Source organism: Thalia democratica, chromosome 9 (assembly GCF_965202585.1).
Source record: "Thalia democratica chromosome 9, ktThaDemo2.hap1.1, whole genome shotgun sequence".
NCBI lineage: Eukaryota > Metazoa > Chordata > Thaliacea > Salpida > Salpidae > Thalia > Thalia democratica.
This window is the reverse complement of record NC_139173.1, coordinates 23,238,771-23,257,070: the sequence shown is the minus strand read 5'-3', so window position 1 is coordinate 23,257,070 and position 18,300 is coordinate 23,238,771. Positions and strand designations below refer to the sequence as shown.

Here is an 18,300-nt window from a genome sequence, read left to right as displayed (position 1 = left end):
TGTTTGTTTTGTATACTTCACACACCAAGCTATAATGTTACACTTTCATAACATAAAGCTTCAATTTCCAACCATTGTTTTCTATAAAAAATTAAAACTTTTACAGTCTAAACAATAACAATTTTATTTTTGTATTAAACGTATAAATATTTAAATGTAGTTAAACTTTAATATAAACCTATTTGAAAATGCTGTTTATTTAATACCGATCCATCAATCAGGTTAGAGCGGTTTAATTACTTTTTACTATCTTCGTTACTCAAACTTAAATCGACCTAAATATCAAAACAGTTTTATGTTTTTTTTATAAAGCAACCCATTTAAACAAACAAAATACGCAGACAGTAGTATTGTTTATGTTAGTTTTATACAACAAAGTTTTATAACGACTCAAACGGACAGGTTAGTTTGTACAGTGTGGTAGTTTAGCTTTTAATTTGTTTGAAAAATTTATAAGTTAGAACAGTAAGACTTTTTTTGATTTTTGTTTAAAAAAAAAGCCACTTACTTGTTTTTTTTAAGTTACGCTCTAATATTTCTTTTCATTAAAAAAAGTATCGTGAAATTAAATTTGTTTTGTTTAAATACAAGTTTGTAACGTCTTTAAAAAAAACTTTACAATTTCAGCCTATTTATTCTAATAAAGTTAAAATGAACTTATGACTGTAAAAACTAATTAGCTGCTTTTGATCGATTGCTCTTGCTAAATCAAGTTTTTATTAGTACAAATTGTGTATGTATAGAATAAAAGCTACTTTATTTTTACCTATGAAAGTGCTTAAGTACTAATAAATTATTTCTTTACAGTAAAAGTAAAAAAAGTTATTTATTTATATGAAATAATTTCTTAAGCTTTAACTCACATAATAAAAAAATAATAATTCTCAAAACTAAATAGTTTTCAGAAAAAATAACGTTTGAGAAAAAAAACAATAAATTTCAATTAAACAGTATTTTAATGTGTAGGAAAAAATAAATTTAATTTTTTCTGCTTATAATCTAGTGTTTTACAATAAACATTCAAATTAATTTTCAAATTTGTCATTAATATTTAAAAATCTTCAAAAACTAATTCCATAAAACACGCAATAAAAAAAAATAAAATATTTTCAAACTAAGTACTTTTTTTATTTCAAAAACTCTTTAACGCTGAGATAGTTTCAATCGATGGTTTTATAAACTAAAATAAACTTGAAAACCTTTTGCTCGAAATTAGAATTACGCATAAGAAAACTTCACAACTCAGGCCAAAAAATATTTTTCATCAAATAAAAGCACAAGGTTAATTTGAAAACAAAGTAATAAAACAAAAAAAAAAAACTTTTTGTTTTACTCGTTGCAATGGGGGCAAATCAAGCACGCGGATGAATATTTAAGCTGGCAAGCAGTGAGACTTGCTGGCACCTGAGTGACTGGTAAATAAAAAAATTCAATGAGCGCAGAGGGAAGGAGCTAGTGTCAGTTTGAAATCGCTGTCAAATGATCAACTTTGAAGTTTTTTGCTTTTTGTTTTTTCTCGTTGACTTTCGTTTTTGACTTTTGTTTAAAGTCGTGCTTTTTTTTATTATTTTTTTTATAAATTTGGTTGATTTTGATTATTTTGGCAATTAAAAAAGTATTAACGAAAAAGTGGTTACTACATTTGTAACTTTGGTAAATTTTTGACAATTTCACACATAAACCATATAAAACTTCATAGATAAGCAGCTCAACCGATGACCCATTAAAAATCAAAACTCTTTTAATACATTAACCAGAAACGCTTCACTGAACATCGTTCTCTCGTCCACGACAACGCTAAACAAAAGCGATCAAAAAGTCTGCTTCTGTCAGCCTCTTACAATCGAGCGCTCTTATTTTACATTAAACCTCGTCATCGGCGGCAGGCATCCACCGAGTCAAGCCTTTAAGTGACAGCCGACACGACCTACTGAAAATTTGCTGCAAAATTTTCCATTTACAAATGAGCAGCGGGAGTTGTTGCGACCGAAAACAAAAACGAGAGAAGCGAAAAACGAGAGAGACAGCGCGGAGCCGGTCACGCCCGAGCGACTTTTCATCCATCCACTTTTACTTTTCGCCAGGAGCGTTTTTGCTGCTCGGTTGTTTTTATTGTTTGCTTTTCTGAGCACACAGACAAATTTGTCAGCGCTTGAGTTTTGAATTGGAAAAAAATGAAAAGTTTTTGTTTTTTGTTTCAACTGGTTGTTTCGTGCTAGTCTTTTTCGTGTTAAGTTGATTTTAGAGTGTTTTATTATCTGGAGTTGGGATTTTTTTCTTTTTCTTTTACTAAAAGTGTTTTGAGGACTGCTTTGTAGTAAAACGATTATTTTTACAGTATCAAGGATTTTATTGTTAAACATTTTCATTAGTAACGAAAAAATACTAGTTTAGCTTCATTTAGTAAGACAAACTCTTTTTTTTTAGAAAATAAAATACAAATTTTATTGTCATTACAACAACTATTAATTACTATTTTGCATAAGTTTATTGTTGTTATTTGTTAAAACTATTGTTTTGTTTATAACTATTTTCTTTAAAAAAGTTTTACTAACCTTCAATTAAATATGTTAAACAGTTATAAAATAGTGTTTTGAGTAAAAAAAATATTATTTGTTTTGTCGTATTGATACAGAGGATTTTATATTTAAAAACAATGAGGAGTTAAATTTAGTTCGATTAAGTTTTCATAATTACTAGAAACGTTTATAACAAAAATTGGTTAACGTTTTTTTCAGCTTTTAATAGACGAAAAGACAGAACTAATTAAAAAACTTTGAAGTTTAAAAGTTCATAAACAATTAATAAACTAGCTATGTTCAAAAAACATGTATCTAAACCATATTTATTTTTTTCAGTTATCAAACAAAATTTAAAAATGGCTATGACCAGTCTATTTGGTTTTACCAGTCCAGCGGTAAAAAGACTTCTAGGGTGGAAGCAAGGTATAATATATTTTTCTAGTTCTTACTCTACTTTATAAAAGTTTTTTCAATAAAAATAATTTTTGTTTGTTTTAAACTATGAGCTAACATTTTACTACGTGAGCCGATTAAATGTCAAATTTAAGTAATTGCAACCGTTTTAAAATGCTACTTAAACGGTTATTTTTTTTAATTGCTGTTACAAAAACTCACAATAATTTTATTATCATAAAAATTTATAAAGTAGAAGCTTTTGATTGATTTAAACAAAAATAAAAATGAAAATTCTTAAATAAACTTAGTTTAACTAACCAAATAATCTTTTGCTTGAGTTTCGTTAATTACAAAACCAATTAGATCACGGAGGTTAAATTTATTAGAAAGCTAAAGTTAGAAATAGTAATTAAATGTAAAGAAAGTTTTTGTTTGATTTAAATTTAATTTTATTTTAAACTTACTTAAATAAAACACAAGGTGACGAGGAGGAGAAGTGGGCGGAGAAGGCGGTGGACTCGCTGGTGAAGAAGCTGAAGAAGAAGAAGGGATCCATGGAGGCTCTGGAGAAGGCGTTGAGTTGCCCGGGTCAACCCAGCAAGTGCGTCACCATCCCCAGAAGCTTGGACGGCAGGCTTCAGGTAAGAATGTTTTTGATTTAGATGTTTGCTGGTTGTTAAGAGCGTTATACGTAAAACTTAGCTTTAAACTCGGCTTAGTGTTATAAAAAATTACTCAAAAAAAACGTAAGACATAAAACACCACTAAATAATAAAATTTAGTTTGAAAAATTTAATAAATGTTTCTATAAGTACTAAAACTGCTAAGTAACAATATCAGTTAAAACTTGAAATAAAATTAAAGTATAGAACTAAATTAAAGATATAAAACAAACATTTCCTCAATATTTCAAATATAAAACAACTCATCGAAAAAAACTTCAACCACAAACTTTTTATTTCCAAAAAGATTTCTTTCTCCCACAATTTTTTTATGTTAAATCAAAAACAAGCCCTTTTCTCTTCCACAACAAACCCTTATTTCTTTTAGTGTTTAAATTACCAAAATAAAAGGTTTTGAGCTAGCAACCTTCCGAAAACAACTTTTACCACAAACTTTATTTTTCGCCCACAAATTTTATACTTTCAATCAGAAACAACCCCCATTCATTCTTAAACAGGTCTCCCACAGAAAGGGGCTTCCCCACGTCATATACTGCCGCGTGTGGCGGTGGCCCGACCTGCAGAGCCACCACGAGTTGAAGCCCCTGGATATCTGCAACTTCCCATTCGACGCCAAGCACAAGGACGTTTGCATCAACCCGTACCATTACAAGCGCGTCGACAGCCCTGGTTTGTGATATTTTTTTGTTTATATTTATTGTTTAGAAACACTTAGTTTTTGTATAATTTCAATTTTATTTTGGACATTTTTCTTTACCACTAAAAGCTCGTCGACAGCCGTTGTTTGAATGTTTTTAAAATATCTCTTTTGTTTTAAAACACCAAAAGACTTTTATCTCATTTAAATTTTAGGACATCTTTTTTTACCATTACAAGCGCACTGACAGCCCTTACCCCAATCGTTTTTTGTTTGGAGCCTATTTGTAAGTGTTACTCTAAAATAATCTTTGAGTAGTTCGATTCTTTGGTTAAAATTTTAAAACAGTTCGTTTGGAACTTGTTGTTTGTTTATGAGAAACGTTCTGACGGTCCAGGTGTGAGGATTTTTAAGTTTTACTGTTTATTGTAGATATAATAATTATTACTTTAACTATAAAAATTGAAGGGCAAAAATTTAACGGCTTTAAAAAGTATTGCAGTTTCTTTTTGAAATAAAAGTTTCTTATTTACACTTGTTTACCATTTTTAATGAGCTTCTTAGTTATTATACTGACATAGTTTCCAATGAGTTACACATTTTTTATAGTTTTTCCTGAAAAGGTCAAATTCAATGCTAGTAGAAATAGAAAAAAATATTGTAGTTTATTTTAGAGATTTTCATTTTTTGAATTATAACTAGATTTTTAATTGTAAACTGACAAGGCTATTAAAACAAAAAGAAGTGTATAAACTGTAAACTAAAAAGTTTGGTTTAGGTACATTAAATATCTATCAGTAAGAAAATATTATTTTCTGATATCAGCCGAATAACTTCCTGTATTAATTTAACTTTCAGCTCAACTTTTTTATCGTTCTTTTACTTAATGATGTAATATTAAAACTGTTTATTGTCAATCGCGCCAGGTTTAATGCTTATAAAAGTCTATAAAAAGTTGATAATCTACTAGTTGATGTTTCAGTTTTAAGCACTTTAAGTGTAATTGTATTTCTTAACTTTAAAAGTTTAATGAGGTTTTTATTTCTTATTAAGTTCAATCTGAAGTTTAAGACTTTTTTCAATTTAGTTAAAGTAGATTGTTTACTAATTCAATTGTTTACAATTAAGTTAAAAGAAATCAGTATAATCAAAAATATAAGGTTAATACGATTGAAATTCAGTTATTAAAAAAAGAAAACTATAGCATATTTATAAGAATAAAATTTTATTTTATAATAATATATATATTTTAACATAAAAAAATGTTAACAACAAAAGTTCAGAGTGAAGTTATTCTTAACATTAATAAGTGTTTACAAATAAAGAATTCCAAATAAATTAAATATTTAGATGCTTGAACACTACTTGGGCTGTAATTAATTTTTAATTGTCTACATTTAAAAACTACTACATTAAACTACTGAAGTTGTTGATAGTTTTATCAGTTAATCAGACAGGGCTCTTAGTTTTTTATTTACTTTTATAAGTTACAATTTTAAGCATGAAAATTAATACTGTTTTATTTAAGTTGTTTGTAAACTTTATTAAAACTAAAATAAACCTTTGAGGCTAATTTAATAACTCTAAATTTCTAATAATATTCTAAAAATACTCGATTAAATTTTACAATTTTTCAGTTCTACCTCCCGTCCTGGTGCCTCGTCACAGCGATTTTGTTCCCTCCCACTCTCTGCTGCTATCTGGTGGCAACAGGGGCTCCTCTGCCTCCCATATGCCCCCCAACACCACCTATCCCAACAACCCCGCTTTCAATAACAGGTTCGAACTTTTTAAACTTAGTTTTTCCATCCATTTTTTTATTCACTTTTACAAAGTTGTGTCAACTAGAAGAACTGTAAAAGCAGTTTTAGTTTGATTACTAAAAAATAGTGGAAGTTTTAGATTCTAACCATCAAAAAAAAAAAATAACCAACAAAATTTGAGTTTGTAAGTTGTTACTGGCTTAGTTTCAAAGCTAATGTAGGTCCAGATATAACATCAATGGTAAATCAAAGATATTTTATAAAGAAAAATTAGTTTGTTTAACCGAATTTTTAGGATAACTCTAAATGTTGGCTTTCACAAATGTAGGTGTAAATAGATATATTTACTAAAAAGCAACGGTATGTCGGTCAACATAAAATTACAAACTTAAATAATAGCTTAAAAAGTGGTTTTAGGTTTCAATAAAACAAATGAGATCCGTCTAAAATAATTTTTCTCGACAAAATCTTATTAGATCGTTAAAAAAAGTTTTTGGTTTTAATTATGTGACTTTATTACAAAAAGCAAAACTTATTTTAAACTAGTTTAAACTGTTTTATAGAAAATAAAAATTTGAACAGTAGTATAAACACATGTTTAAAGTCATAGTTAAACTGTACAAAAGATCTATTTTTTAAACTATACACATAACAATAATTTGGTTTTGGTACTGGTGTTAATTAAAAAGGTTAAACATAACTCACTCATTTGCGAAAAAAGTTTATTAATGAATTTCGTTTAGCTCTCTTCAGAATAATATTGCAAAAAACTATTAATATTATAAAGTAATTTTAATTTTAATTTAGTTTCAGGTAAAAATTTCTACTAGTTAAATGTTTTTGTTTTAGCAATTTTGTCTTATAAATTACTTCAAATTAGTTCAGTACAACCCAATTCTATTATTCAAACTTTTTCTAAACAGACTTTTATACTATTTTTAGCTAGACTTTACAAATTCATTCTATATAACTAAAATTACTCTATAATATTAATAGTTTTTAGCAATATTATTCTGAAGAGAGCTAAACGAAATTAATTAATAAATTTTTTTCGAAAATAAGTGTTTAAACTTTTAAATAACAATAATTAATTTAATATTTTATCCTATAACTTTGATGTTGCAAAAATATAAAAGTTTAAAAAATATATATGTTAAGTATAATTAAAAATTAATTGCCAAAAGTTTACTTGCTGCTGGTATTTTTTTTTAATTTTCATCAATAACAAGTTAACTCAAGCTAGCATATTTCAAAAATTAAGTTTACCTCGTAATAGTTTACAATTACTTCTGTTATTAGTTTCTGGTTAAATTCTAACAGAGTAGTTATCTTTAAACAAACAAAAGTGTTTGATAAAGGTTTAATTTGTTAATTATATTTTTTAATAAGTTTCGTTCTAATGAAAAGTTAAATGTCTATTTATTGAAATAACAAAACACAAGCTAAAACCGAAACAAAACTTCGTTAAAAGCTTTTAAGATACAACACTTAAAACAACAAACATCAAAGTTGAAGTTTGCCTGACTATTTATGTTGATTTAATCGCAAAGCTCTTTATTATCAGTAATCGTACATAGAAGTAGTACCCGTTACACCTCATTTAAACTCTAAAGAACAATTAAAAAAAAAAAAGAAAAAAAAAGCATTACGTTTTGTCCTGATAAGTTTTACTTTAAAATAAATACTTAACATTAAACAACGTACTCTTTTTAGACTTTATACTTGTTTCAAGTTTACATTTACAGCAAACATTATTTTCGATTAAAAGAAAAAAAAAGTTTTTTATTGTTGGCTACCAAAGATGTTAATCATAAAGTTAAAATCTAGTATTTGATAAAACTTGTAAAAAAGTATTAGTTTAAGTATTAATTTGATAGATTAAGAAGTTATGTGTTTAATTTTAATGAATTAAGGTTTAAACTTGATTATTTAAGTTTACAATCTTGTTTAACAAAGTTGAGTTTGTAAAAAACAAACACTTTATTATGCTTTTTACTCTGTAAACCTAATCTAATTTAAAAACGTTATAAATTCCATTTATTATTTCCATCTGTTTAATACACAAATGACGCATTAGTCAATAACTTAACAGATGTTTAAATAATAAATAAGCTCAATAGAGCGACCACACAAGGTTTCTTTTATTATGCAAAAGTTTGTTTCTTACTTTTTACCGTTCTACGAGGGCATATATATTGAAGAAGCTTCTCATCACTTAGCTTTATGAAACCTCTAAGTTATTTTGTAAACTCCATTGGTGGTATCTCGCTTGTTAATAGCTTGTCATCAATAACTAATCTTGTTTTAGTTTTTTCACGAAATTTTATACGTTTTGATCATGATGAAAAATTAGTGTCTAGACTTTAGATCTAAGAGTATTTGATAACAATAACACGAAGTTTTCAATACAAATACTTGGAAATTCAATACTGTTGCACAGTTTTTTTACATCTTGTAAAACAATTTAAACATGTTTAAAATTAAATAATATGTACTTTATTTATTTTTAGTGAAAATATAGTTTCAAAATACTAAGAATAGAACACTTATTGTCAGAATTCAAATCTTAACTGGTTTGAAAAATTTTAATTTTTTTAAGGGTAAGAATAAAAATATAAAAGAGTTTATAGTATTGATAGTTCCAATAAAAGTTAATAAAAAAGTCTATCAGTCATGCAAAACTGCATTAAAAGTTTATACGTAAAAACAAACTTATATGAAACTTAACATAGAATGAAACCTAATTATTCTAGAAATAGTATGCAATTTTTATTTTAATACAACAACTAAACTCATACTACATTAAATATAACTTTCATCAAAAATGCAAAAAAAAAGAATTTTATAAGCATGAAATGTATAAGTGTAAAAGAGTTTTCTGAATTGTAGAAACTTTCACATTAATTTTTTATTAACTTAAATAATGCTATTGTTTGCTTTTATAACGATTGAATGTTAAAACAATGTGTTTTTAAAATGACTATAGTGTAAAATTTATTAATTTATGTAAAAAACACTTTTTTTTTTGTACAACATATAAATCGAATTTTAATTTAAGTATTCATTAAGTTTTATATTACTAATATTTGTAAAAATAAAACAAATTTTGTAATAAAGATAAATAAATAAAATCTATATGTTTAAATAAACAGTAATTTACAACATTTTGCAAAGACTTCAAATAAAACTCGTTTAATTATAGTTTTTAACAACAAGTATTAAAAATAATTTGTAGTAAGTTTTAAAAAGAGTATGTTTACAAACTTTTTCAAGAGTATTTCATTGTATTATTTAATAAGATTTTAATTAAGTTTTAAATACAAAACAAATGTTTCTTAAAGCAATAATTACCAAAAAATATATGTCAAAACACTTTAAAAAGGAGTAACAGACATTATTTTTCAATTTTATTCATAGCAAAAAGTCATATTACTGTTTTATAGACGGTGTCATTAACTTTTACATTAAAACAAATAAGTTCATCAAATTTCAAAAAAGCTTTAGTTTTCACTAAAAATACTACAAAAAAGCTATTAGTTTAAACCGAAACAGCACATACCAAAAGCGATCACAAACTTGAAAAAAGTACAACTGTACACGAAAATGACACGTTTAATTAAGGTTGAAAATCTAGAAATTATATTTACTAAAATTCATTAAAATAATTATACAACTAACTAGTGTTGATAAACTTTAAAAACAAACAAATAAAGCTAATTCCAAATACTTACTACTAAAATTGCTACTAACTTTCAAAGCTCGACAAAGATTGTAACTTGAAAGTAAACTTTTAATAAAATCTAGTTTAAAAGTAAATAAGTTTAATTAACAGAATAGCAGCGATGAACCGGCACGCTCCCTCCTCCCCCTACTCCTCCGAGCCCGGGTGCTACTCCCCCTCCTACCAGCAGTCCTCCCCCCAGCCCCCCAACTCCGATCCTCCCCCGTCCCAGCCCTCCTCCCCCTACAACCTGCCCGCCGACACCCCTCCCCCCGCCTACATGCCGCCAAACAGCGTCGATCAGCAGCGCCAGCAAGCGGAGGGGGAGATGATGGACAGCCAGAGGACTCCAGCGGGGATTCCAGGGCAGCAGAACCCGCAGAACAACCAGCAGCAGAGACACGGTGGGGATATTTTGTTGTTTTTAATATTTGTAAAAGAACTAAAAAGTTATATATAATCAATATAAATAAATAAGCATTCAAAAAGTTTTAGCGCAATTTAGTTGAAAACTTTCAGCTAATTTTTTTTGTAAAGTTTCAAATTTTTACATATGTTTTGCATATCATTTCAAAAAAACGCAACTGACTTTAAAAACACTCAAAAGAACCCTTACTTGCAAACACCAACTAAAATCTGCCTGAAATCCACAGCTTCGAGCGACGTGTCGTCGGTGCACTACAGCGAGCCGAACCACTGGTGCAACATCGCCTACTACGAGCTCAACAACCGGGTGGGAGAAATATTCCAGGCGAGCGTGACGTCGGTGATCGTGGACGGCTTCACCAACCCGTCGTCGAACTCGAACCGCTTCTGCCTGGGACAGGTGTCCAACGTCAACAGGAACTCGACCATAGAGAGCACCAGGCGGCACATCGGGAAAGGTCTGTAGAAAATATGTTTTTTTTTTGATAAGTTTTTTACGAGTTTTATGCGTTTGTGGTTGAAAAGTTGATGTCGTGTCGGTTAAATGAGTTTATTTTTTCTTACTTGATTTGTTTATGACGAAACAGTTTGTTGAAAAGTTGTGAAGAAACAAGGTGAGCTGCGATAAAACAGATGAAATGTTTCTTGAAAAGATATTTGCTTGTTATCTATTTGTGAAAGAAAGTTGTGAGTTTTAAGTTTATCGAACACAATAGAGAAATAAGCGCTAAAAGTTTAGGTCAAATGACTAAAAGTGTGTAAAAGGATTTTTGGGTCAAAGAGCTTCTCGACGCTTAAATGTTTGTTAGTTTGTTTAAAAAAAAACAAGATGAACTATAGAAGATATGCGTAACGTTTTAAAAGAGGTTCATTAAAAGAAAACACTAGAAAAAGTGTAGAAACTATGTAAAAACTTATTCAAAGGTCTTTATTTTTCCAATATAGATATTTTTAAAAAGTTGGACGATCATTTTTATATTAGGAATCGGAAGACATTGAAAAGAGTTGTACAAACTTTAAAAACAATTAACTGTTTTTTTAGTGTATTTGTTTATCTATAAATTTTAAATTGATGAATAAATAGTTGAAATATTTTTTAACTATTTTTGGAATTAAAATAAATAAAAAATAAACTGTGCTAAGTAACTTTATATATTTTCACTTTAACCGTCATCAAGTAGGACTATAAATATATAAAATTACAATTTATTGAGTTTATTAAGTTATAAGAATTCTTTTAATATAGAACTTAACTTATTAAAGGCCTCAGTTCTATTTTTATTATACAGGAATGTGATTTCTCATGACTTCTTATATACAAAAGTTTACTGCTTTGAAAAAATGTTTTGTTATTTAATTTTTTAAGCTAATCTTACTATCTTGAAATAAATCTAAGATAAGTTGCTAAACTTTGAACGTCCATTACTTGTAAGTTTTCCTAGTATAAATTTCAACGGATTACTATTAACTTTTAGAAAAAAAAAACTTCTGACGAAAAGTAGTGTAATACGTATAAACTATCACAGAAAAACTTGAGAGAGTGTTTTATTTATTTGTTTTTGCATTAAATATGAATTAGCTGATAATGTTTGAAGTATTAAAAAAAAACTAACATTGAAAATATTTTTTTAGCAAATTTTCTAAAGTTCGATAAAAATATGGATTTCTTTTAATTTTTTATTTGAAACAAGGTTTTAAAAGTGAAAATTGACTAATTAAGCTAGTTTTGAATAGTTGTCAACTCACAGATAGAACAATATATAAACAACGATATTCGAAAAATTTTCTTAATAAAAAAATTACATGAAATTTTTAAAAAAATCTTTGTTTTCAAGCTATTAGAAGAAGCAATTTATTTGGTTGTCATTTGATTGATTTAATTTAAGGTTAAGTCGGTCTAATACTTAGTTTGACTTAATAGAAAAAGACTAAAATAAAAGATAAAAAAACGTTTTACTTTTTGCTTAACTTTAACTGAATAATAATATTCCTCAAAGAACAGTTTTGTCAGGTTCAAATGGATTAACTCACATACATCTAAGGTTTTTTTACTTATTTTAAGTATGTATATTTTAAAAAACATTTAGAGTTTCCACTAAAATTTAAAATACACGAAAATTTAGTACAACAAATAAACTAGGTTAAGTATAGTTTGTTTTTAAAACTATAACCATAATTCATTTCTATGATAGTTCTTATATAGGTAAAAAAAACTACACTTTACAAGTTTTTTAACGCCGTAATATATGCAAAAGTAGAGCTTTAAAGTTGTTAAACTTGAATAAACACACTGAAATTATTTTACTGTTTATAAAACTAATAAAGTTATTTTTTTAGTATGACGTTTGTAACAATACAAACAAAATCTTTTAATGATATATCAAGTTTGTTTGGGTAGAAAAACAATGCTGTGTTTTTAAATATATATTTTAATTTATTGTTTTGAAATGAAGTTAGTTTCAGTTTTTTCCTCTTTCTTTTGAATAATAAATGTTTAATTTAAAAGAAATAGTCATGGCAAAAATTTTTTCAGCTAGTCTAATATTAGAGCTAGTAAAAAATTTTTTTAATACTTATGAAAAACATTTAATATCTAAAATATTTCTAAAATATTTATTTACTTGTAAAGCACATTATTTAGTAAATATTTTAAAATAGTACCATGTATTTATGTGACATAAATAATGATTTTTTTTTATTTTGTAAGCTAGTTATAACTTTACCTAAACCTAAAACACATTTTTGATTCATTTAAATTAAACAGTTTTCCATACAATATAATATATGGTACATATATACAAAAATGTAAACAGTTAGCTTCTAAAACTAACAAAACAAGATAAGTGCCCATAATTTCAAAGGTATTTAGACTTGGTTTATTTAATTCTAACAGCTAACAAAGGTTTATTAAAATACCTACATCGTTGTATTCATAAAGATAAGCATGTCAATTTGAAATTAACCTTGTTTATGATTTCACTTTTGCCAATACCAGCTACATTTTACCAAACAAAGATATAAGCCTTCGCTTTTCAGAACGTTGTAAATTTGTTTATGTTTTTATTTTTCTCAGTGACGAAAGTAATTTACACAACAAACACTTTATAAGTGGCTTGTAAGAAAATGTTCACGACAAGACATTTATCGTCGTTCTATTATTACACTGGTAGTAAAATGGCAAGTTTAATAAAGTTATTTTTCAATTAGTTGTTGAAGTGCCACAGCCGTTGAAGGCAGAACCATTACATTATCGTGTTTTATCTACAAAATATAAATTGTTCGTGTCATAATGCTGTCATAAGCAACCCTATTCCAATTATAAAGAGAACTTGTGCTTTTATTTTATTACAATAGTTAAGTGTAAAAGTGTTTGATAGAATATCAACATAAATTCTTGTGCTTAAAATTATTTTAAAATCTGTTTCTATAACTTTAAAAGCTTTAGTAATTATTTTTAGTTTTAAGCTAGAGTTGTATCTTTTGAATTCAAATGAAAAAACTTAAAACAAAAATTATGATCTTACAAATTGACGATAACGTTTACCAACAAAATTTTTTAAACGTATTTGAGTTAAATTTAAACTGCAAAAAAGTTAATAATCTGTTAATGTCTTTAAAAAGTTCATGACTCTACTAAAAAAATATTTTTCATGTGATTAAAAAATCTAAAATATAATTAACAGTTTAATATTTTATTATTGAACTAAGTAGTTTTTAACAGTTTAATCATAGTAAAACAATCTTAAATATATACAAACAAAACATCATATATTTGTCATATTCATACTTTGATTTATATAATATATATATATATATATATATATATATATAATTGTATATATAATTATATATATATAATTTATACTGAATGAAGAAAATTTCATTACCAACAATGTATAAAAAATTTCTTTCAACTATAAAATAATTGAGCAAAGTTTAAAACAACTTTTTTTTCAGTAATAATTAAAAACAATTTCAACACAGGAGTGCATTTGTACTACGTGGGAGGGGAGGTGTACGCCGAGTGCCTCTCAGATTCCTCCATATTCGTGCAATCGCGCAACTGCAACTACCAGCACGGCTTCCACCCGACCACCGTCTGCAAGATCCCTCCCAACTGCGCGCTTAAAATATTCAATAACCAGGTTGGTTGAAGTGTTTGTATTTAGAAAAAGTTTTTGGTAATTTGATTTTTTGACTTCAAGTTTTAACATTTATTAAGCTCCTATTGCCCAAAGAACCTTGAAGTATTCGAATACTAATAAGTTTTTTTGTTTTTGAGAGCTCAAGTTAATTTCTTATTTTTGTTTGCTTTTTGTTTTTAGTATTAAAATACAAAGTTGCACAGCTATTTGATTAATAGCTGCAACTGTAACCTGATCGTAATTGGTCATATACATTTTAATAAAAAAATGTCAAAAAGTTTAATTGAAAGTTTTTATGAAACTTTATAAACCTTACTTAAGGTATATTGCTTGTACAAGTTGCGAAACATTTGCACCATTTAGCGGTTAAATTACAAAAAGTCATTGCTACTACACACAAGTTTAATTTTCAATTCTCCTCCTTTTAAACGTTATATCGTAAATAAAAAATACATATATGATTTCTAAACAATAACTTGTTTTTATCTGAAGGATTTTGCATCCCTGCTCTCTCAGTCGGTCAACCACGGATACGAGGCAGTTTACGAATTGACCAAAATGTGCACCATCAGAATGAGCTTCGTCAAGGTAACAGCTTGTTTGATCACTTGTTTTATTAGTACATTAGATTAAAAAAGTATGTATTTTTTTTTTAATTTTGTACAAATTTACACAATATAGATTTAAAAAGTTATGTTCTAAGAATTTTTTTTTAAACTTAAATTTTGATTTAAATTTTACTTTTATTAAAAGAATTCTGAGGTACAATAACTATTTACGTCGATATCTTTTTAATTGATAAGTATCTTATATTTTTAGTTATGTTTTTGACGTGAAACTTTTAAAAGTTATTTTTAGTTTCAGATATTTAAAACTAAATTGTTATAGTTGTGAAAGCTATTTGCAGCAAATAATTTTTTAAATTTTAATTTATTTGCTTTGACTTAGTAGACAAATTTTAAAAAATTTCCGTTTTAGTTGAAATTTATTTACATTCAACTACTAAAAAAGCTTTTTTAAATAAAAAGACAACTTATTTAAACTGTCATACGTACTTAAACTCCACTGTGAAAAATATTTCTTATTGAGTTATGAAAAAATGTTTACGCATACAATAACCTTTACATAAAAAACAAAAATTTATTACTAAGTTTATAGCTAAAAAATTCTGCATTAGAGAATCATTTTAATACACATATATTGTTTTTTTAATGTAAATAGTCCTTATTATGGTTTTATTTGCCTATGGCTACAACACTTTTTGATGAAGAAATATTAAGTTTTATTCTTCTTCTAAAAGCACATCTAAAACATTATATACTGTTGTGAACTCAAAAAAATACTGATGAAATTTTACAATATTTTTTGATTGAACTAGTGTTTTACATTTAATTAAAAATAAGGTTATTATTAATGTATTCACTTTTTTTTTTCTTAACGTCAATACTGTTTCTATAGGACGTTTAAATATAACACAAAACAACTTTTTAAATCTATAGTTAAACATTGTATGATATCATTTGTATTTTATACAAGCTTTGAACTTTATTTTATACTTGTTTAAACTGTTAAATAATTAAAAAAATTTGGCACATTAAAACAAATTTAAATGTGTTTTCAATCAAAGTTAGCTGTAAAAAAATATTCCTACATTACACGTTAAATATAGTTTTCTATGACATCTATAATGTACTAAAAACTTTTAAATGCAGTCCTAAAACAACACACGTGACATTATAACAAAATCTGACGTTACTTTGTAAATGTTAACAAGAATTTACAGTTTTTAGTAAAAGTATATAACCTTTTATGGATATTATTAGGTGCTGTTAAGTGTTAACCTACTAATATTTAGATTGCTTATTAAACTTTTGAGCATAATGACCAGTTGTAAACATGACATTTATGAAAACATTAAATAAATAAAAAGATATAAATCTTTAAAGCGTGTTAAATTTAGTAACCGAAAAAGTATATCATATTTAATTAACTTGTAAATAATGAATCAATTATATAAGGAATAAGGGAATGCGTACCACCGTCAGAACTTTTAAATGCGTTCAAAAAACAACATATTTGGTTAAACAAGTTTGATAAATCTGACATTTCTACGTAAACTGAACATCTATTTTTGTTTTATAGCAAAGGTTAACATTATAACCTATTGCTGACATAACTGATAACTAGATTGTGTGACAAACTTTGTAACTTAAATATCTTATTTGTAACTTGGTGTAAACATGACACTTATCAAATTTAAATTTAATTATATAACCATACTGTAGAAATTAGATTAAAAAATTTTAGTTATACATTGTGTTGTTTAGTCAATAAGTAACAAACTAATCATACAAAGGGTTGGGGGGCCGAGTACCACCGCCAAGACGTCACTTCCACCCCGTGCTGGGTCGAAATACACCTGAACGGACCGCTGCAGTGGCTCGACAAGGTCCTCACCCAGATGGGAAGTCCGACAAACGCCATTTCGTCCGTGTCTTGAAGCAGGGGTTTTCCCATCGACGAGAGATCGCATCCTCTCTCTGTATGAGAGGATCGTTTTGAAGTAACCAGAAAAGATGTGACATTGTGAAAAAGTGTGTAAATTAGTAAAAATTTTTGCGTAATAACGACTGGTGCGCTATTTATTCGACAGTTTTATTATTTTAAATGTCAATGGTTATTTTCTATCTACTATTTTGATGTCTTTAATAAACATTATGCTTTCATCGTTTTACTTTAGGAAAAAAATTAGCTAGAGAAAATTGAGGTGAACAAAAAAACAAATGATTTGTAAAAGTATTTTCAGTTAGATGGTTGGTTTAGCTTTTGTTTTTGTACTGTTTATGAACTCTACTCTCGACTTTTTCGATAAATTAATTTTGCATCATTTGTTTCTTTTTAAAAAGATCAAGATCTGTTTTCAACTGAATCGTTGATTTTTGTATTTTTGTATATAAAACATTTTTTTAATAGTTGACAAGTGTATAAGCTGTTCCAATGGATAAAAAAGAAAACTTAATTTTTTTATAGTCTCGCCATGTTACAAAAGTAAATAAACTTATAAAAACTACAAGTTTTGAATAATAACTTTTTAAATTTTTAGAGCATAGAATTTGAATATGTATTTTGTACTACAATACACCTTTGATAGATGTAATTTCTATAATTACTTTGAAAGTTCACAAGACATTTTATAGAAAACAAGAAAAATAGATGCTCATTTTCTTTGTATAGAGTTGTTTTAAATACAATAACAGTGTCTTTTCGATTCAAATAAGTTATATTAAAAGTACCGTGATCTTCTTTAATGTTTACTTTTTTTTTATATTAAATTATCAACTTTTTTTAATTAATAAATATTAACATAATGAAAAAATCTTATAAGTAATTTTTTGATTTAAACAAAAAAAAACATCAAGTTTCACTAATTTTTATAATTTTTCAATGCATTTCTAAATGAGTATTTATATCAACTTATAAACTTAAGTTTAGCTAGTTTTATTAAATAAAAACTATCAATTGTATTTTATTACAAATTTACTACTTTAGCTATAAAATTAAAGTAACACATTTTTGTGACAATCCTCAGATTATAATTTTACAAATATTTATAAACATATCATTCATAAATTTTTAAAAACACTACAGCTAACCTAATACAATTTTTTTTTTAGTAGAATTACTCATTAGTCAGTTATATATATATATTGATACGATGTCATCTGATACTCTTAAAAACCTCTGGAGTTTTTACACATTTTGTTTCATAAAAGTTTTTCTCAGACTGTAAGAAAATTAATACAGTATTTGCTTTAAGCAAGTTCCTTATGATTTGAAAAAAAATCATGCATTTAGGTTTTCTCTGTTTTACATTGTAAAAAACAACTATTGTTGATTTTAGTACAGATAAGACTATAAATTTCTGTAAGATTTTTCACTGATGTGTTTTTGTTCTTCAAGTAGAAAAAGAATTTTAGACTAACAACAACGTTTGTTAATTGAAAATA

At 26.6% G+C, this 18,300-nt stretch overlaps 1 protein-coding gene across 1 annotated transcript; it reads left to right on the top strand.

Moving 5' to 3' along the window:
• Positions 1 to 2,862: 2,862 nt before the first annotated feature.
• On the top strand, positions 2,863 to 17,507 carry LOC145844041 (SMAD family member 5-like). Its single transcript, XM_082951370.1, has 9 exons — positions 2,863 to 2,945; positions 3,399 to 3,559; positions 4,099 to 4,270; positions 5,876 to 6,017; positions 9,834 to 10,126; positions 10,376 to 10,606; positions 14,133 to 14,293; positions 14,786 to 14,881; positions 16,650 to 17,507. The coding sequence occupies exons 1-9, from the start codon at positions 2,879 to 2,881 to the stop codon at positions 16,791 to 16,793; spliced, it is 1,467 nt and encodes a 488-aa protein (XP_082807496.1). The 5' UTR covers positions 2,863 to 2,878; the 3' UTR covers positions 16,794 to 17,507.
• The last annotated feature ends 793 nt before the right edge of the window (positions 17,508 to 18,300 follow it).

Bases quoted from the DNA above. Each gene is read 5' to 3' on its own strand.
- LOC145844041 (XM_082951370.1), top strand. From the start codon at position 2,879: ATGGCTATGACCAGTCTATTTGGTTTTACCAGTCCAGCGGTAAAAAGA. The intron at 4,271-5,875 runs GTTTGTGATATT...ACAATTTTTCAG, and splicing joins CAAGCGCGTCGACAGCCCTG to TTCTACCTCCCGTCCTGGTG. The intron at 14,294-14,785 runs GTTGGTTGAAGT...TTTTATCTGAAG, and splicing joins TTAAAATATTCAATAACCAG to GATTTTGCATCCCTGCTCTC.